Below are 22,475 nucleotides of genomic sequence, written 5' to 3'. Positions count from 1 at the left end.
TTTATTTGAATTTCTAAGCCTGGCCTTGAACTTATGCTGTTGGAAACGAGTAAAAAAACCGACAAAAAAACATTAACCCTAACCCTAACCCTAACCCTAACCCTAACCGTAACACTAACCCTAACCCTAACCCTAGCCCTAACTCTATCCCTAGCCCTAAACTAAAGGCTATTAGCAAGGGGTACAGCTAATTGCAATTCTAAGCCTAATCCTGAACCAATGCTGCCGCAAACGATCAAAAACATTAACCCTAACCCTAACCCTAACCCTAACCCTAACCCTAATCCTAAAGCAAAATATAATACCAAGGCATCCAGCTAATTGCAATTCTAAGCCACAGCAATGAGAATGCAGGTGCAAACGCAAAACCGAACGCTAACCCTAACCCTAACCCTAACCTTAACCCTAACCCTAACCCTAACCCTAACCCAAACACTGACCCTAGCGCTGAACCAAATCTAATACCCAAGCTTACATTTATTTGCAATTCTAAGCCTGGCCTTGAACTGATGCTGTTGAAAACGAGTGAAAAACGACTAAAAACATTAACCCTAACCCTAACCCTAACCCTAACCCTAACCCTAACCCTAACTCTAGCCCTAGCCCTAAACCAAATCTAATACCCAAGCTTACATTTGTTTGCAATTCTAAGCGTGGCCTTGAACTGATGCTGTTGAAAACGAGTAAAAAAACGACAAAAAATATTAACCCTACCCCTAACCCTAACCCTAACCCTAACCCTAACTCTAGACCTAGCCCTAAACCAAAGGCTATTAGGAATGGGCACAGCTAATTGCAATTCTAAGCCTAATCCAGAACCAATGCTGGCGAAAACGATCAAAACACGATAAAAACATAAACCCTAACCCTTACCCTAACCCTTACCCTACCCCTAACCCTAACCCTAACCCTAATCCTAAAGCAAAATATAATACCAAGGCATCCAGCTTATTGCAATTCTAAGCCACAGGCAATGCGAATGCAGGTGCAAACACAAAACCGAACGCTAACGCTAACCCTAACCCTAACCCTAACCCTAACCCTAACCCTAACGCAAACACTGACCCTAGCGCTGAACCAAATCTAATACCCAAGCTTTCATTTATTTGCAATTCTAAGCCTGGCCTTGAACTAATGCTTTTGAAGACAATTAAAAAAACGACAAAAACTTTACCCCTAACCCTAACCCTACCCCTAACCCTAACCCTAACCCTAACCCTAACTCTAGACCTAGCCCTAACCAAAGGCTATTAGGAAGGGGTACAGCTAATTGCAATTCTAAGCCTAATCCTGAACCAATGCTGGCGAAAACGATCAAAAAACGATAAAAAACATTAACCCTAGCCTTAACCCTAACCCCAACCCTAACGCTAATCCTAAACCAAAATATAATATCAAGCTATACAGCTAATTGCAATTCTAAGAAACAGGCTAACCCTAACCCTAACCCTAACCCTAACCCTAACCCTGACCCTGCCCTAACTCTAGCCCTAGCCCTAACCCAAAGGCTATTAGCAAGGGGTACAGCTATTTGCAATTCTAAGCCTAATCCTCAACCAATGCTGGCGAAAACGATCAAAAAACGATCAAAAACATTAACCCTAGGCCTAACCCTAACCCCAACCCTAACCCTAATCCTAAACCAAAATATAATATCATGCCATACAGCTTATTGCAATTCTAAGAAACAGGCAATGCGAAGCTGGTGCAAACGCAAAACTAAACGCTAACCCAAACCCTAACCCCAACCCTAACCCTAACCCTAACCCTAACCCTAACCCCAACCCTAACCCTAACCCTAACCCTAACCCTAACCCTAACCCTAACCCTAGCCCTAACTCTAGCCCTAGCCCTAAACTAAAGGCTATTAGCAAGGGGTACAACTAATTGCAATACTAAGCCTAATCCTGAACCAATGCTGGCGAAATAGATCAAAAACATTAACCCTAACCCTAACCCTAACCCTAACCCTAACCCTAACCCTAACCCTAACCCTAACCCTAAAGCAAAATATAATACCAAGGCATCCAGCTTATTGCAATTCTAAGCTACAGGCAATGCGAATGCAGGTGCAAACGCAAAACCGAACGCTAACCCTAACCCTAACCCTAACCCTAACCCTAACCCTAACCCAAACACTGACCCTAGCGCTGAACTAAATCTAATACCCAAGCTTTCATTTATTTGCAATTCTAAGCCTGGCCTTGAACTAACGCTGTTGAAAACCAGTAAAAAACGACAAAAAAACATTAACCCTAACCCTAACCCTAACCCTAACTCTAGCCCTAGCCCTAAACCAAATCTAATACCCAAGCTTACATTTGTTTGCAATTCTAAGCGTGGCGTTGAACTAATGCTGTTGAAGACGAGTAAAAAAACGACAAAAAACATTAACCCTAACCCTAACCCTAACCCTAACCCTAACCCTAACTCTAGACCTAGCCCTAACCAAAGGCTATTAAGAAGGGGTACAGCTAATTGCAATTCTAAGCCTAATCCTGAACCAATGCTGGCGAAAACGATCAAAAAACGATAAAAAACATTAACTCTAACCCTAACCCTAACCCTAACCCCAACCCTAACCCTAATCCTAAACCAAAATCTAATACCAAGGCATACACCTTGCAATTCTAAGAAACAGGCAATGCGAATGCTGGTGCTAACGCAAAAGCAAACGCTAACCCTAACGCTAACCCTAACCCTAACCCTAACCCTAACCCTAGCCCTAACTCTTGCCCTAGCCCTAACCCAAAGGCTATTAGCAAGGGGTACAGCTAATTGCAATTCTAAGCCTAATCCTGAAGCAATTTTGGCGAAAACGATCAAAAAACGATAAGAAACATTAACCCTAGCCCTAACCCTAATCCCAACCCTAACCCGAATCCTAAACCAAAATATAATATCAAGCCATACAACTAATTGCAATTCTAAGAAACAGGCAATGCGAAGCTGGTGCAAACGCAAAACTAAACGCTAACCCAAACCCTAACCCTAACCCTAACCCTAACCCTAACCCTAACCCTAACCCTAACCCTAACCCTAGCCCTAACTCTAGCCCTAGCCCTAAACTAAAGGCTATTAGCAAGGGGTACAGATAATTGAAATTCTAAGCCTAATCCTGAACCAACGCTGGCGAAAACGATCAAAAACATTAACCCTAACCCTAACCCTAACCCTAACCCTAATTCTAGACCTAGCCCTAAACCAAAGGCTATTAGGAAGGGGTACAGCTAATTGCAATTCTAAGCCTAATCCTGAACCAATGCTTGCGAAAACGATCAAAAAACGATAAAAAAACATTAACCCTAGCCCTAACCCTAACCCCAACCCTAACCCTAATCCTAAACCAAATTATAATACCAAGCCATACAGCTAATTGCAATTCTAAGACACAGGCAATGCGAATGCTGGTGCAAACGGAAAATGAAACGCTAACCCTAAACCTAACACTAACTCTAACCCTAACCCTAACCCAAATACTGACCCTAAAAAATAAATAATAATAACGGTTCGCGTGAGACTCGGCTGGAAGCCGGGTTTTCCGCATCCGTAGGAATGCCACCACCCTTCAAGGATCAAGGCGCAGATGCAGCTCCTAAAGCGGTGGGAGGTGAGTAGATCAGCTCTGCAGCAAGTGGTCAAAGACCGAAAGTCCCATTCACTGCATCCATGTTTTCCATGACCCTAGCCCTGAAACAAATCTAATACCTTAAGCTTCCATTTTTTTGAATTTCTAAGCCTGGCCTTAAACTTATGCTGTTGGAAACGAGTAAAAAACCGACAAAAAAACATTAACCCTAACCCTAACCCTAACCCTAACCCTAACCCTAACACTAACCCTAACCCTAACCCTAGCCCTAACTCTAGCCCTAGCCCTAAACTAAAGGCCATTAGCAAGGGGTACAGCTAATTGCAATTCTAAGCCTAATCCTGAACCAATGCTGCCGAAAACGATCAAAAACATTTACCCTAACCCTAACCCTAACCCTAACCTAACCCTAACCCTAACCCTAACCCTAACCCTAACCCTAACCCTAATCCTAAAGATAAAATATAATACCAAGGCATCCAGCTAATTGCAATTCTAAGCCATAGCAATGAGAATGCAGGTGCAAACGCAAAACCGAACGCTAACCCTAACCCTAACCCTAACCCTAACCCTAACCCTAACCCTAACCCTAACCCAAACACTGACACTAGCGCTGAACCCAATCTAATACCCAAGCTTACATTTATTTGCAATTCTAAGCCTGGCCTTGAACTGACGCTGTCGAAAACGAGTGAAAAACGACAAAAAACATTAACCCTAACCCTAACCCTAACCCTAACTCTAACCCTAACCCTAACCCTAACCCTAACCCTAACCCTAACTCTAGCCCTAGCCCTAAACCAAATCTAATACCCAAGCTTACATTTGTTTGCAATTCTAAGCGTGGCCTTGAACTGATGCTGTTGAAAACGAGTAAAAAAACGCCAAAAAGCATTAACCCTAACCCTAACCCCAACCCTAACCCTAACTCTAGACCTAGCCCTAAACCAAAGGCTATTAGGAAGGGGCACAGCTAATTTCAATTCTAAGCCTAATCCAGAACCAATGCTGGCGAAAACGATCAAAACATGATAAAAACATAAACCCTAACCCTTACCCTAACCCTAACCCTACCCCTAACCCTAACCCTAATCCTAACCCTAATCCTAAAGCAAAATATAATACCAAGGCATCCAGCTTATTGCAATTCTAAGCCACAGGCAATGCGAATGCAGGTGCAAACACAAAACCGAACGCTAACCCTAACCCTAACCCTAACCCTAACCCTAACCCTAACCCTAACCCAAACACTGACCCTAGCGCTGAACCAAATCTATTACCCAAGCTTTCATTTATTTGCAATTCTAAGCCTGGCCTTGAACTAATGCTTTTGAAGACGAGTAAAAAAACGACAAAAAACATTACCCCTAACCCTAACCCTAACCCTAACCCTAACCCTAACCCTAACTCTAGACCTAGCCCTAACCAAAGGCTATTAGGAAGGGGTACAGCTAATTGCAATTCTAAGCCTAATCCTGAACCAATGCTGGCGAAAACGATAAAAAAACGATAAAAAAACATTAACCCTAACCCTAACCCTTACCCTAACCCCAACCCTAACCCTAATCCTAAACCAAAATCTAATACCAAGGCATACACCTAATTGCAATTCTAAGAAACAGGCAATGTGAATGCTGGTGCAAACGCAAAACCAAACGCTAACCCTAACCCTAACCCTAACCCTAACCCTAACCCTAACCCTAGCCCTAACTCTAGCCCTAGCCCTAACCCAAAGGCTATTAGCAAGGGGTACAGCAAATTGCAATTCTAAGCCTAATCCTGAACCAATGCTGGCGAAAACGATCAAAAAACGATAAAAAACATTAACCCTAGCCCTAACCCTAACCCCAACCCTAACCCTAATCCTAAACCAAAATATAATATCAAGCTATACAGCTAATTGCAATTCTAAGAAACAGGCTAACCCTAACCCTAACCCTAACCCTAACCCTAACCCTAACCCTAACCCTAGCCCTAACTCTAGCCCTAGCCCCAACCCAAAGGCTATTAGCAAGGGGTACAGCTAATTGCAATTCTAAGCCTAATCCTGAACCAATGCTGGCGAAAACGATCAAAAAACGATCAAAAACATTAACCCTAGCCCTAACCCTAACCCCAACCCTAACCCTAATCCTAAACCAAAATATAATATCATGCCTTAATGCTTATTGAAATTCTAAGAAACAGGCAATGCGAAGCTGGTGCAAACGCAAAACTAAACGCTAACCCAAACCCTAACCCTAACCCTAACCCTAACCCTAACCCTAACCCTAACCCTAACCCTAACCCTAACCCTAACCCTAACCCTAGCCCTAACTCCAGCCCTAGCCCTAAACTAAAGGCTATTAGCAAGGGGTACAGCTAATTGCAATACTAAGCCTAATCCTGAACCAATGCTGGCGAAATAGATCAAAAACATTAACCCTAACCCTAACCCTAACCCTAACCCTAACCCTAACCCTAACCCTAATCCTAAAGCAAAATATAATACCAAGGCATCCAGCTTATTGCAATTCTAAGCTACAGGCAATGCGAATGCAGGTGGAAACGCAAAACCGAACGCTAACCCTAACCCTAACCCTAACCCTAACCCTAACCCTAACCCTAACCCTAACCCTAACCCAAACACTGACCCTAGCGCTGAACCAAATCTAATACCCAAGCTTTCCTTTATTTGCAATTCTAAGCCTGGCCTTGAACTAACGCTGTTGAAAACGAGTAAAAACGACAAAAAAACATTAACCCGAACCCTAACCCTAACCCTAACTCTAGCCCTAGCCCTAAACCAAATCTAATACCCAAGCTTACATTTGTTTGCAATTCTAAGCGTGGCGTTGAACTAATGCTGTTGAAGACGAGTAAAAAAACGACAAAAAACATTAACCCTAACCCTAACCCTAACCCTAACCCTAACTCTAACTCTCGACCTAGCCCTAACCAAAGGCTATTAAGAAGGGGTACAGCTAATTGCAATTCTAAGCCTAATCCTGAACCAATGCTGGCGAAAACGATCAAAAAACGATAAAAAACATTAACTCTAACCCTAACCCTTACCCTAACCCCAACCCTAACCCTAATCCTAAACCAAAATCTAATACCAAGGCATACACCTACTTGCAATTCTAAGAAACAGGCAATGCGAATGCTGGTATAAACGCAAAACCAAACACTAACCCTAACCCTAACCCTAACCCTAACCCTAACCCTAGCCCTAACTCTAGCCCTAGCCCTAACCCAAAGGCTATTACCAAGGGGTACAGCTAATTGCAATTCTAAGCCTAATCCTGAACCAATGCTGGCGAAAACGATCAAAAAACGATAAGAAACATTAACCCTAGCCCTAACCCTAATCCCAACCCTAACCCTAATCCTAAACCAAAATACAATATCAAGCCATACAGCTAATTGCAATTCTAAGAAACAGGCAATGCGAAGCTGGTGCAAACGCAAAACTAAACGCTAACCCAAACCCTAACCCTAACCCTAACCCTAACCCTAACCCTAACCCTAACCCTAACCCTAACCCTAACCCTAACCCTAACCCTAGCCATAAAAATATAATACCAAGGCATCCAGCTAATTGCAATTCTAAGCCACAGCAATGAGAATGCAGGTGCAAACGCAAAACCGAACGCTAACCCTTACCCTAACCCTAACCCTAACCCTAACCCTAACCCTAACCCAAACACTGACCCTAGCGCTGAACCAAATCTAATACCCAAGCTTACATTTATTTGCAATTCTAAGCCTGGCCTTGAACTGATGCTGTTGAAAACGAGTGAAAAACGACAAAAAACATTAACCCTAACCCTTACCCTAACCCTAACCCTAATTCTAGACCTAGCCCTAAACCAAAGGCTATTAGGAAGGGGTACAGTTAATAGCACTTCTAAGCCTAATCCTGAACCAATGCTGGCGAGAACGATCAAAAAACGATCAAAAACATTAACCCTAGCCCTAAGCCTAACCCTAACCCTAATTCTAGACCTAGCCCTAAACCAAAGGCTATTAGGAAGGGGTACAGTTAATTGCAATTCTAAGCCTAATCCTGAACCAATGCTGGCGAGAACGATCAAAAAACGATAAAAAACATTAACCCTAGCCCTAAGCCTAACTCCAACCCTAACCCTAATCCTAAACCAAAATATAATATCATGCCATACAGCGTATTGCAATTCTAAGAAACAGGCAATGCGAAGCTGGTGCCAACGCAAAACTAAACGCTAACCCAAACCCTAACCCCAACCCTAACCCTAACCCTAACCCTAACCCTAACCCTAACCCTAACCCTAACCCTAACCCTAACCCTAACCCTAACCGTAACCCTAACCCTAACCGTAACCCTAACCCTAACCCTAACCCTAACCCTAACCCTAACCCTAGCCCTATCTCTAGCCCTAGCCCTAAACTAAAGGCTATTAGCAAGGGGTACAGCTAATTGCAATACTAAGCCTAATCCTGAACCAATGCTGGCGAAATAGATCAAAAACATTAACCCTAACCCTAACCCTAACCCTAACCCTAACCCTAACCCAAACCCTAATCCTAAAGCAAAATATAATACCAAGGCATCCAGCTTATTGCAATTCTAAGCTACAGGCAACGCGAATGCAGTTGCAAACGCAAAACCGGACGCTAACCCTAACCCTAACCCTAACCCTAACCCTAACCCTAACCCTAACCCTAACCCTAACCCTAACCCTAACCCTAACCCAAACACTGACTCTAGCGCTGAACCAAATCTAATACCCAAGCTTTCATTTATTTGCAATTCTAAGCCTGGCCTTGAACTAACGCTGTTTAAAACGAGAAAAAAACGACAAAAAACATTAACCCTAACCCTAACCCTAACCCTAACTCTAGCTATAGCCCTAAACCAAATCTAATACCCAAGCTTACATTTGTTTGCAATTCTAAGCGTGGCGTTGAACTAATGCTCTTGAAGACGAGTAAAAAAACGACAAAAAACATTAGCCCTAACCCTAACCCTAACCCTAACCCTAACCCTAACTCTAGACCTAGCCCTAACCAAAGGCTATTAGGAAGGGGTACAGCTAATTGCAATTCTAAGCCTAATCCTGAACCAATGCTGGCGAAAACGATCAAAAAACGATAAAAAACATTAACTCTAACCCTAACCCTTACCCTAACCCCAACCCTAACCCTAATCCTAAACCAAAATCTAATACCAAGGCATACACCTACTTGCAATTCTAAGAAACAGGCAATGCGAATGCTGGTATAAACGCAAAACCAAACACTAACCCTAACCCTAACCCTAACCCTAACCCTAACCCTAACCCTAGCCCTAACTCTAGCCCTGGCCCTAACCCAAAGGCTATTAGCAAGGGATACAGCTAATTGCAATTCTAAGCCTAATCCTGAACAAATGCTGGCGAAAACGATCAAAAAACGATGAGAAACATTAACTCTAACCCTAGCCCTAACCCTAACCCCAACCCTAACCCTAATCCTAAACCAAAATATAATACCAAGCCATACAGCTAATTGCAATTCTAAGACACAGGCAATGCGAATGCTGGTGCAAACGCAAAATTAAACGCTAACCCTAAACCTAACCCTAACACTAACCCTAACCCTAACCCAAATACTGACCCTAAAAAAAAAAAAAAATTAACGGTTCGCGTGAGACTCGGCTGGAAGCCGGGTTTTCCGCATCCGTAGGAACGCCACCTACCTTCAAGGATCAAGGCGCAGATGCAGCTCCTAAAGCGGTGGGAGGTGAGTAGATCAGCTCACCAGCAAGTGGTCAAAGACCGAAAGTCCCATTCACTGCATCCATGTTTTCCATGACCCTACCCCTGAAACAAATCGAATACATTAAGCTTCCATTTATTTGAATTTCTAAGCCTGGCCTTGAACTTATGCTGTTGGAAACGAGTAAAAAAACCAACAAAAAAACATTAACCCTAACCCTAACCCTAACCCTAACCCTAACCCTAACCCTAACCCTACCCCTAACCCTAACCCTAACCCTAACCCTGACTCTAGCCCTAGCCCTAAACCAAATCTAATACCCAAGCTTACATTTATTTGCAATTCTAAGCCTGGCCTTGAACTAATGCTGTTGAAAACGAGTAATAAAAGACAAAAAAACATTAACCCTAACCCTAACCCTAACCCTAACCCTAACCCTAGCCCTAACTCTAGCCCTAGCCCTAAACTAAAGGCTATTAGCAAGGGGTACAGCTAATTGCAATTCTAAGCCTAATCCTGAACCAATGCTGCCGAAAACGATCAAAAACATTAACCCTAACCCTAACCCTAATCCTAAAGCAAAATATAATACCAAGGCAACCAGCTAACCATGCAAAACCGGGCGATCCGATGCATTGATGGCAGCCCGCCATGTTCCGCGATGCAGCCCCTCCTGGCTGCCAACTCGATTTACCGCGTCACTGAACTTTTCAAACAAAAACTCCTGATCTTCATCTGGCGTTGTCTAAATGACTCCACTAGCCTTGCTCTAGCCCAGCTTCTCAAACCAGCAGCATGCAGCGGCAGAAGTACGCGCCATCAGCATGCCAATGGTCTGCTCAGCCAGCCAGCTCGCAGTCGGTGTGGCCAAACGAGATTCGCCACCGCAGGAGCATTGCTGTGGAACAGTTTGCCTAGAGAGGTGCGCACCGTATCCAGATTGCAAGATTTTAAGCTAGCCTGCCTTCCTTATGTATGCCTGAAATAGGTTGTGTTTCGTCAGGTTTTGACATGTTCCTTTCTTCTCAGTATTCTCGCTCGCATAGTACTCCACTTCTATGATAATATTGCCTATGCTGTTGCTCATTAGGATTTTGGCAAATTCTATCCTTCGCTTTCATATAACTGGGCCAGGAACCCGTTTGAACTTGCGAAGTAAAATAAAATCAATCAGCTAATTGCAATTCTAAGCCACAGGCAATGCGAATGCAGGTGCAAACGCAAAACCGAACGCTAACCCTAACCCTAACCCTAACCCTAACCCTAACCCTAACCCTAACCCTAACCCAAACACTGACCCTAGCGCTGAACCAAATCTAATACCCAAGCTTACATTTATTTGCAATTCTAAGCCTGGCCTTGAACTAATGCTGTTGAAAACGAGTGAAAAACGACAAAAAACATTAACCCTAACCCTAACCCTAACCCTAACCCTAACCCTAACTCTAGCCCTAGCCCTAAACCAAATCTAATACCCAAGCTTACATTTGTTTGCAATTCTAAGCGTGGCCTTGAACTGATGCTGTTGAAAACGAGTAAAAAAACGGCAAAAAACATTAACCATAACCCTAACCCTAACCCTAACCCTAACTCTAGACCTAGCCCTAAACCAAAGGCTATTAGGAAGGGGCACAGCTAATTGCAATTCTAAGCCTAATCCAGAACCAATGCTGGCGAAAACGATCAAAACACGATAAAAACATAAACCCTAACCCTTACCCTAACCCTAACCCTAACCCTACCCCTAACCCTAACCCTAACCCTAATCATAAAGCAAAATATAATACCAAGGCATCCGGCGTATTGCAATTCTAAGCCACAGGCAATGCGAATGCAGGTGCAAACACAAAACCGAACGCTAACGCTAACCCTAACCCTAACCCTAACCCTAACCCTAACCCTAACTCAAACACTGACCCTAGCGCTGAACCAAATCTAATACCCAAGCTTTCATATATTTGCAATTCTAAGCCTGGCCTTGAACTAATGCTGTTGAAGACGAGTTAAAAAACGACAAAAAACATTACCCCTAACCCTAACCCTAACCCTAACCCTAACCCTAACCCTAACCCTAACCCTAACCCTAACCCTAACCCTAACCCTAACCTTAACCCTAGCCCTAACTCTAGCCCTAGCCCTTAACTAAAGGCTATTAGCAAGGGGTACAGCTAATTGCAATACTAAGCCTAATCCTGAACCAATGCTGGCGGAATAGATCAAAAACATTAACCCTAACCCTAACCCTAACCCTAACCCTAACCCTAACTCTAGACCTAGCCCTAGACCAAAGGCTATTAGGAAGGATACAGCTAATTGCAATTCTAAGCCTAATCCTGAACCAATGCTGGCGAGAACGATCCAAAAACGATGAAAAATATTAACCCTAACCCTAACCCGAACCCTAAGTAGTATAGGAGGAGGGGGTTCTGGCTCACCTTCCAGGTGAGCCAAAATCGAATTTCTCGATCGGCCCTTCGGGGCCGCTCTTGAAAGTCTCCCCCTCCCACTATACTACTATGCTAAAGGATAGACACCCAAGTACTAATATTACAACTCCAAGTACTAATTGTACACCTCCAAGTACTAGTTTTACAACTCCAACCACTGATCCCATGTTGGCTCAACCCAGTTCCAGAAAAGTGAGTCAACTTGCTGTCTCCGAGAAAATCGGAAGTGAGCCAACTTCAGCTTTTTCACTTACCCCATCTTGGCTCACTTCGAGGACTGATGTGGGATCGGTTTCTGAGGCAACTTCAGCTTCTTCACTTACCCCATCTTGGCTCACTTCGAGGACTGATGTGGGGTCGGTTTCTGAGCCAACTTCAGGTTTTTCAGCTTTGGATGATGATCCTAATTATTCTGTATTAGAGGAACGGTTGCCATAGGTATAACCAACGATTCTACACAAACTTTCCAAGATGATAAGCAAGAAACCAACCCCGTTTGACACAGCTGCTATTCTCACTGACTCCATTGATTGTCGAATTACAATCAAGGATGGGAATAAATGTGGATCACTGACAATCAATGATAAGGAACCATACATAAAATTCACTGATGAGACAAATATCATGAATGTTGTGAAGAAAGGACAAGAGGACTCTCTGAAATTTTCTACTGACAGTGACATTTGTAAATCCATCCGTCGGATCGAGAAGCAGATAGAATCCGAAGGAAATGTGGTTAGAAGCAGAATTAACACAGCAAAGTGTGACCACCCAATACTGTTTCTCCAGATTTCTCCTGATTGTACAACCTTTGATGAGGACAACAAACCATCAAAAACCAACAAGATCAAGCAAGGTGACACCGTCAATGGTATCGTTCACCTGAAGTGGGTTTACAAAGACAAGACCGATGACACTCTCAGTCTCAAACTTGTTGTTGTTGCTATAAAGCATTTCCAGAAAGAAGAAGTGAAATTCTCAGCAAACGATTTGTAAAAATAGTCAAACAATCCACAAAAACAAAAAGCAAAAAATATTTTTTTAGAAGTGAAATCATGGATGACTGGTTTGATGACGACTACTCCATCATCAACCCAATTTCCCTCGAGTCATTCACGGCATGTCGCTTGGTGCCTCTGGATAAGAAGCCCGGGGTGCGCCCAATCGGCATATGTGAAGTCCTCAGAAGGATAGTAGGCAAAGCCATCCTCACCATAATCGGAGAGCAGATCCAACAGGCGGTCGGGTCGCTTCAGCTGTGTGGCGGCCAAGAATGTGGTGTGGAAGCAGCAATCCACGCAATGCGGCACCTATGGAATGAGGATGAGACCGAAGCAGTCCTCCTAGCAGACGCGAGCAATGCGTTCAACAGGCTGAACCGCAGTGTGTGCTTGCACAACATCCGTCACCTCTGTCCGGCCATCGCGGGTGCCGTCACCAACACCTACCGGCATCCCGCACGGCTGTTCGTCGATGGGGAGTGTCTTCTTTCTGAGGAGGGCACCACCCAGGGAGACCCGATGGCAATGCCCATGTATGCCATTGGGCTCCTCCCACTCATGCAAAGCACATCTGGTTTGCGGATGATTCCACAGCAGCAGGCCGTATGCGTGCGCTGCGTGTATGGTGGAACACGCTCGAGGAGGAGGGCCACAAGTACGGATACTTCATCAATGGTTCCAAGTCCACTCTCCTGGTGAAACCACAGTTTGCCAAAACCGCGGAGGAAGTGTTCCATGGGACTAACATCGCGATCATGCAAGATGGTTGCCGTCACCTGGGTGCGGGACTGGGCACTGCTACTTTCTGCAAGCAGTTTGTTGCAGCGAAGGTCATGGAATGGGTGAAGGAACTGAAAGTCCTCACCAGGTACGCCCAATCGCAACCACAAGCAGCGTACACGGCGTTCACGCAAGGGCTGAAGGGCAAGTGGACATTCCTCGCTCGCACCATGCCAGAAGCGACGGAGAATTTCCAGCCACTGGAGGAGATTATCCACGGCGAGTTTATCCCGGCGCTCACAGGACACCCCGCTCCTGATCAGACCACCCGCACTCTCCTCGCTCTGCCTTGTCGCCTAGGGGGCATGGGTCTAATCAACCCGTGCGATCTCGCCAGCCAGTTGGATGACTCCAGGACCATCACGCAGCCATTGGTGGAGCGGATCATCGTGCAAAACACGGACCTAGGTGATGTTCACCACACCATGAAGGCAGAGAAGGCGAAGGTGCGCAGGATCCACTCCGTAAGGGAGAAGGAGACCCTAGTCGCTGTGGAAGAGAGCATCGCTTCGGACTTAAAGCGGTCCAGGGAGCTGGCGGCGGAGAAGGGTGCCTCGTCGTGGCTGACATGCAAACCACTGAAGATGTTTGGCTTCACGCTATCGAAGGGCGCATTTCACGATGCGGTTTCATTGCGATATGGCTGGCTTCTGAAGCGTTTGCCCTCTGCTTGCAGCTGTGGTAAATCATTCACCGTGGCCCATGCTCTCTCCTGCTCAACCGGCGGCTACCCTAGCCTCCGCCACAACGAGGTACGCGACCTCACAGCATCCATCATGAAGGAAGTTGCGCACCAAGTTGTGGTGGAACCGCTGCTAGAGCCGCTGACAGGTGAGAGGATGACGCTACGGTCAGCTTCAACTGAAGACAACGCCCGCCTAGACATCGGTGCCAGTGGAGTCTGGGGAGGTCGGTACGAGCGTTCGTACTTTGATGTCCGGGTTTTCAACCCCCACGCCCCCACCAACGCCAAGTTTGCCTTGCCCGCTGTGTACAAGCGACATGAGCAGGAGAAGCGTCGCCGCTACGAGGAACGGATCACCAACGTCGAGCACGCCTCCTTCTCACCAGTTGTCTTGTCCTGCACTGGAGGGTATGGCAAAGTTGCGACAGCACTCTATGCTCGGCTGGCATCGATGCTCGCCGATAAGAAGCAGGAGCCGTACGCTGCCACAATGTCCTACATCCGATGTAAGCTCAGCTTTGCCCTCATCCGTGCGGCTGTTGCCAGTCTGCGAGGCCATCGGCACCGCGTGCCCACAGATGCAAATGACTCGGCCCGATTTGCGGTTGCCATGAGCAGCATCGGTTAAAGCTCCCTCCCGAGGCTCCGTACTAGACTGTTTTCACAGCCATTTTTGCTCTCAGCCTTTTTTTGCTCTCTCGACTGTTTTCACAGCCATTAATTTTTTGCTCTCTCGACTGTCTTCACAGCCATTTTTTGCTCGTTTTTCTGCCGGTGCTGTTGAGGTTGCACTCGTAATTGTGTTTATTTTGCCCGTATAAGAGGCTTGGCAGTTGACTACTCCACAAACAAAGAAGAAGAAGTGATGGATACAGGGATAGATGATGAACACTCTACCAGGAAAGATAAGATGATAGCGGACTACATTGACTATAGAAACCAGGAATGGTTTCCTACAGATATAGAATTGATGATTTTGGAAAATGAAGTAACTCCAGAGGATCTTGAGGTGTATGAGATGAAGAAAAATGATCTGTATGATACCACATCTTTCTTCGAAGAAATAGACAAATCCAAAACCAGAACAGGAATCGAAACAAGGTTGGAGATAACCCTGAACAAGGTTGGTTTACCAAAATATCTTAGCAAAACCCCATTCAACAATCTTGTTGATGAAATTCAGCGGATCAAGGTAGTAGCAAATAAAGAGAAAAAAGTCAAAAAGTCAAAGAAAAAATCCATTCCTAACTTACTTTCGAAACTCATTGATGATGAAGATGATGTGATCAAGATCAAACCATTCATCCCAAAGTGTAAAACGTCACAACAAAGACTTGATGCTATATGGGAGGATTATAGAAAATCGAATGTGTAAGAAAAAGTAAAAAAATGTCTTTCTTTCTTTTTCCTTTTTTTTCCTTTTTTTTCTTTCTCATGATCACTGGACGAACTGCTTCATCATATCCGGAGCATAACTCATGAATGAAATGCTACTATCAAACCCCTCCTCAGCCAGATATCTTGGTATTTCATGGTGTCCGAACGCTAACGTGCTACATCCATCTTCTATGATGTATCCTTTTGTGTCCAATGGTGATAAGGCTATCTTATTAAAGGGGAAGTTAAGGCAAAAATTAAAATTTCACCAGTTGTAGTCTTCGGGGTGCTGAGTCGAATGGTCTTGGTCCGAGGAAGCTGAGACGATCCCTTCCTACTTGAATCCCAATCGAACTCGCGCACTTCCACCGAAACTGGGTGACTGCGCCCTACTAGATGGGGATTTGTATGCAAAATGTCACTAAAAGCGCCATTTCGTTCTTATAAAAGCACGGATGACCGCGATTGGCCCATATGTTGTAGTCTTTTGGACGCTGAGTCGACTGGTTTTGGTCCGAAAAGGCTGCGATGCAGCGTTCCTCATTTATTCCCAATCGAACATGGTTGAAGAAGCAGTCACGTGCTCCTGGGTGCCAAAATCACCTGGTCACCACGCCAGCAGGCGACAACTTTCACAACAAGGTTCAACTCGAGTGACAGGACTGCACCCAAAAAAGGTCAAAACAGGCTGTAAGTTGTACCCTGAAGGCACGGTGACCAGGTGACTGGTGTACGCAGGAGCACGTGACCGCTTGTTCAACCATGTTCGATTGGGAATTAGGGGCGAACGCTGCATCGCAGCCTTTTCGGACCAAGACCAGTCGACTCAGCGTCCAAAAGACTACAACATATGGGCCAATCGCGGTCAGCTGTGCTTTTATAAGAACGAAATGGCGCTTTTAGTGACATTTTGCATACAAATCCCCATCTAGTAGGGCGCAGTCACCCAGTTTCGGTGGAAGTGCGCGAGTTCGATTGGGATTCAAGTAGGAAGGGAGCGTCTCAGCTTTCTCGGACCACGACCATTCGACTCAGCACCCCGAAGACTACAACTGGTGAAATTTTAATTTTTGCCTTAACTTCCCCTTTAACCGTTTCTCCGAAAATAACGTGACTATGACTCCGGAGTGTTGTCATTTCTCGATGGAACACGGATTGATCCAAGAGACAATTTCGGAAATCATCATGTGTGATAGTTTTCTTGAGCACTGCTTTTTTCACCCCCTTTGCTCTTTTTCCACTTTCCTCACCAGAGTAACTGTACATCTTGGAACGAAGTCCTACAAACTCAGTGATCAGTTTCCCACCGAGTTCATCTTTGAACAGACCAACAACTTTCTTGTTTTTCTCGGAATATAACGGATGTGATTGATCATAATTGCTTGTATCATACTTCTCAAGAAACTCACTCATGTCATCAAACAGATCATCAGTAAAGAAATGAAGAACCAAGCTGTCTGTATCGGTGTACAAGAGTCTCACATCAGAGCCATACATCACTTTCAGGTGATTGTAGTAAAAGTCATACATGAGTGTCTTTGAGAGATCCAAAATCGACATCCCAACATATATGGGCTTGTTGAGGACGACCTTTGTCCTGTTACTTTGTACCCCGACCAGGTCATCGTTGAAGATCACATGGCGGTTGTACGTTGGTTTGGCAACAAGCTGTTTGATTTTTTTCTCCTCACGACTTCTCAACAATTTTATGTTGACTCTCCTCCGAACGTTCTCCATAGTTTTCCCAAACACCGCATTGTTCATCAGTTTACAGAAGTCCTTAGAGAAATCATCCTTTGCCTTCTTCCGGAGGTCTGTATTCTTCTCGATGTAGTTTCTCATCCACGGTGTCTGAGTAAATTTCAGAGCACGATGAATTTTGACACAACGTAGTCCGAGCTGAGTGTAGAGTTTCAAGTTTCGGTAATGGAGAACGTACTTTGTCTTGTCCCTCAAGTTTGGTACAAGTTTGAGAGCATCTACTCCGGAAGAATTGAGCTTATCAACAAGCTCCTGCTGGTATGGAGATAGCATGTCCTCATTGACGGAAAGACGTTCCGGAGCAACTGGATAATCGTTGTGCTTCTCATGAAGTTCGTGTGGATATTCCAGATCACACTCGACGATATACCCCGGTGAGGAATCATCTTGAGTATTCAGTATCTTGTTCAGGAGTTTCTCTGATGGTTTCTCCCACCGAAAATCAGACACTGGGAGATGTTGTGACATTGCCCAACCATAGAGATTGTTGGCATCGAGATACTGGATAAATGACGATGGCTGATCAGCATCAAATTTCTCCTGATAGTGATTATTAGCAGCAGCATATCGTTGTGAGACCATCGACACACCGCCTCTCATTCCTGATTCTACAAACAAGTGCTGATCATAGTCTGTTAGTAATTCCAAGGACACACCTGAGTACATCAACAGAGCATCCCAGGCAAATCCAGGCAGAGTGTAGTAATTTGCTGGATCCAGCTGATACGTTCTGACAGCTTCTACTCTGAAATTCTCAAAGATGTCAGCCAAGAGAAACACGTCGGTCTTGAGATACAAGTCGTGATAATCACCAAGAGTCTGACAGTCGAATTTCATCCACATTGTCTCAGCATGTTTGTAGTCATCGTCACTCACCCCCTCATCAGACAGTGAAGAATAGAACTTACTCTGTGCTGGTAGCTGAGTCTCATCGAACCTGGAGAAGCTGTTCATGTACTCATAGGGGTATACTCCTTTCCTCATCAACAGCTGATGGTTTGGCAACGTCTTGGTGTGAGTGAATGACTCATCTGGTGTCGTTTTCACAAGTCTATCGAGTGACGCATTGAGAAACTCGCAGCTGTCGATGAACCGGAACTGTCTCCATGTGAATGAGATGAATTTCTCCATGTTGTTGGGAATGACTGATATCTCACCCACAGTTTTACTCTTACACACACCGTCCTTATCCGTGTATGTGACGGTCTCAACATCTGTCTTTCCGATTGCTCCGATGAGATGATGACTGTCATAGCCTTTCAGGTTGTGAAAAACCACAGGGATGTGCTGCTTGTATGGATAAATTCTGAGTTTGATGTTACAGTCATTGTGTGCGGCACCGCGGAAATCACCAGTGATGTGGTCGTGATCACGGACTCTGTCCTCACCAAGTTTCTTTCTACAAATCCAACAGTCTTCTGTCTCTCTGAACAATTCTTCTTGTTCCTTAGTGAGATCCATCGGTGCTGGATTATTGAGTGCTGATTGGATTTTCTTCTCCTCATCTTTGAGTTTATCAAAGAATACATCCATGGCATCAGCACCCCGGTAGAAACACTGACTTGTCATCACTCCGTCAGAACGTACCACGACATAACCAAAACCACAAGGAACATGTTGTGAATCCCGGCTGGTTTGTTGGCTTTTCACTCCCTCAATTTTCTTGATCAGTGCCTCAGTGTCAGCATAGATGACATAGGAACATTGTAGCATTTTGTGATGATTAATGAACTTCAGTGTTGGTGGATTTCCATCTTCGTCTGGTTCTGGTAGTACCATGTGTGCTGATAATCCAGTGACATTATCACAATACTCCTGATGATTGCTCAGGGATTTCTCTGTGTTGTGTGGTTGGAGACATCTTGTACAGAAGAATTTCCTGGCTTTATGCTTTGACTGATCGTAGCACAATCTGCTGAAATCTTTGATCCAACAGTAGTGATTCTGATCTTCTTTTTGGTATAGTAGAAGATTGATCACTTCCTCACCTCTTTTCTTTGTCAGCAGTAGTGGATAGATCACGTTATCCTCATACCCAAAGACATTGATAGCTAGGTTGTTTTGCTTCTCGACTTTGGAAATCTGACTCAGTGGTGTTGGAAAATCGATTCCGAACAGATCAAGTTTGTTGCTATAGTCTGTATACTGAGTTACCCTGTCACTACTTTTCTTTGCTGGATACAGAGCTGAGAGCAGTGCCCACATCAGACATTTATCATCCTTATTCTTGACATTGATGATTGCCTTCTTTTTCTTGAGCTCGTTCGGTAAATCAATGTAGGATTTACCTCTCATTGGCTGATATGCTGCTACATCAACATTAAATCTGGTGATGTGATTGATGTGCCAGTTTGATCCATTCTGTATCCACTTATCGATATTTGTATGAATTTGTGTGTGTGCCGTTTGAATACCGTTATCAATCTCATGAGATGTTGTGACTGTCATTGGTCCACTCCTGAAGTATGGTGTGTCTGTGGTTGTTATGTCATCTCCTTTCTCCATTTCTACTTGTAATGTCAGACTGACTTTCACACCCTTGAGATTTTCCAGTTCTTTCTGTATCAATGTTCTCAGTGGGATGTTGATACTATCAAAGAATATACAGATCTGGATGATTCTCTTTCGGTTCATAGATGAACGATTTCAGAATCCCTTTGGGTACTGACTTTGAGACTGTGAACGGTGGTGTGACAATCGGTTTCCTCTTCCGATTCTCCCGATTCTTCCGAATCCGTTTCTTGAGAAGTTCCCGATTCTTTCTTTGCTCTAATTTTTTGTGAATCCACTGGAGTTGTTTCTCAGTCTTGAGTTTCTTCCCATCATAGGTGATAGTGAGTTTGCTCAGGTCAAATTCCATCTTTACACTACACAAGGATTTTTTCGATCAGTGATAGCATTACTGTATAATCACTACCCTCTAATGTACATTAATCTACATCCTAGAAAGAAAGAAAAAAAGAACGGGGTGTCCAAACCTAGATTCGAACCCACGATCTTGTGATTGGAGACACAGTCATCATCAGCTGACGTCACTGTGAGATTTGACCTTTCTCGGAGTTTTTCAGTTTCCGAGTCTGAGCTTTTTCAGAGCTCACATATTTTTCAGTTTCCGAGTCGGGACTTTTTCAGAGCTCACATATTTTTCAGTTTCCGAGTCGGGACTTTTTCAGAGCTCACATAATAATTTTTCAGTTTCGGAGTCGGAGCTTTTTCAGAGCTCACATATTTTTCAGTTTCCGAGTCGGGACTTTTTCAGAGCTCACATAATAATTTTTCAGTTTCCGAGTCGGAGCTTTTTCAGAGCTCACATATTTTTCAGTTTCCGAGTCGGGACTTTTTCAGAGCTCACATAATAATTTTTCAGTTTCGGAGTCGGAGCTTTTTCAGAGCTCACATATTTTTCAGTTTCCGAGTCGGAGCTTTTTCACAACCAGCTGAGTTGATCAAACGGGACCCAGCTGTCGAATCTTGCCGAGTAGCCTTTCCACCTCACAAGGGCTTGTTTCTTCTTGTTGTCCTTTCGGAGCACTTTCTCGATCCGGTAGATTTCTTGAGTAGTTTTCTGGAGCTCTTGTTCATAGAACGACCCGTCAACGGATTCACCATCGAGGTCCTTGACAGAGTACGTAGTGGGTCTGGTCGGGAGAATATCGGTGATCCGGAATCGAAATGCTGATTGGATGTCAACACCTTTCTTGCATTCGAGCGGGACAACCCAAGCATATCGGCTGAACAGATCAATGACAGTAAGCAGAAATTTGATTTCATCATTGTATTTACGAAAAGCTGTCATGTCCACGAGATCGGGAGACCAGATTTCATCAATCTCACTTACAGTCACTTGTCTCCTTGTGAAATTCACACGCTTGGGCTTGTGTAACTCATCAGCCAGATCGTCCGTCCATTTCGTATCTATCTTTTTTTTACTCCTAAACCTTGAACAAACCGGACAGGAATCCAAACTTCTCTGATTTCCGATTTCTTAATAAATTGTGAACATGATCGACCACATACTGAGCATTTACCCTTGACATATGGTTGACCAGTTGATGTGACTTCTCCTTGTATTCCCCTCATCTGTTGCTTTTTCTTACACGACAGGCAATGAACATTCATCTTTATCTATCTATCTACTTTTTTATTTCTCATGGATACAAAGATGTACCAACAATCCCATATTTTCACAGTGATCTTCCATGCTCTCGTCAATCTTTTCATCATAAACAAGTCTGAAATTTCCATTATCCATCTTGTCAAGCTCTGCTTTTGTCAATGACATAAAAATGGATTATTGGTATATATGTGGATGTTGATCGTGTCATGCTCCTGATCATCTTTCGTGAGTTCCAAACTCACCCCCAGAATATTGTCACGGAACTGTGGAATGTTGGAGAGAGAGTATCCAAACCCAACTGTCCCACGGCAGATTATGTGGTACATTTTCATGTTTGTCTATCTATCTTTTTTTCTTTCCACACATATCACCAATTATTTTTATCTAAACTGTACACGTTTTATGGTAAGATCCAACAAGTTTGATAGAATTTGTGAAATCAATTACCTACAACGATGGCTGCGTCTTTTCCAAGTGACTATTTCTCCTATGATGACTTCCACTCTGAACCTGATACTCCTGATTGTGGTGATCCAAGGGAGGATGCCGCGGTTTGGTATGGTGATCCAAGGGATGATCCCGCGGCTTGGGATGAGATGAATGATAGAATAATGGTAGATAGTCCTTCACTGTTCAGTGATTTCTTTGATGATGTGTATGAAAATGCTCTTGATGAAGAAATGAATATCATCCCAAGCATTTTCCTGAGAATTTGTGAAAAAAAGTATGTAGTACTCTCGAGTTCCTACTCCAACAATCGTCTGTCAGAGATGGTTCAGGAAATTCTTGATGAATATTTGTGAGAAAAATAGAAGAGAGAAAGAAAAGAGAGAAAGAAAAGAGAGAAAGAAAAGAGAAGAGAAAGGAGACTGTTGCGGCCCTGTGGCCATGGTAGACAAGATTTCCTTCGAACCATTACTTGTTCTTGTTCTTTACAAAGTGGAATCAAACTGAATCTCAAAGAGTTCTGAAAAGCAAAGCGTGACACGCATACATGTAG

At 44.1% G+C, this 22,475-nt stretch overlaps 1 protein-coding gene across 1 annotated transcript; it reads right to left on the bottom strand.

Annotated features, from left to right (window-relative positions):
- Window positions 1–15,057: 15,057 nt before the first annotated feature.
- On the bottom strand, window positions 15,058–19,992 carry LOC135829163 (uncharacterized). The gene is made up of 2 exons (XM_065341597.1): window positions 16,848–19,992; window positions 15,058–15,113 (listed from the first exon to the last, which is right to left on the bottom strand). The coding sequence occupies exons 1-2, from the start codon at window positions 19,990–19,992 to the stop codon at window positions 15,058–15,060; spliced, it is 3,201 nt and encodes a 1,066-aa protein (XP_065197669.1).
- Between the last annotated feature and the right edge of the window lie 2,483 nt (window positions 19,993–22,475).

The sequence above is a fragment of the Sycon ciliatum genome, chromosome 1 (genome assembly GCF_964019385.1).
Source record: "Sycon ciliatum chromosome 1, ocSycCili1.1, whole genome shotgun sequence".
Classification (NCBI taxonomy): Eukaryota; Metazoa; Porifera; class Calcarea; order Leucosolenida; family Sycettidae; genus Sycon; species Sycon ciliatum.
The sequence above is the reverse complement of the archived record's forward strand: the minus strand, read 5'-3'. Positions and strand labels throughout refer to the sequence as shown.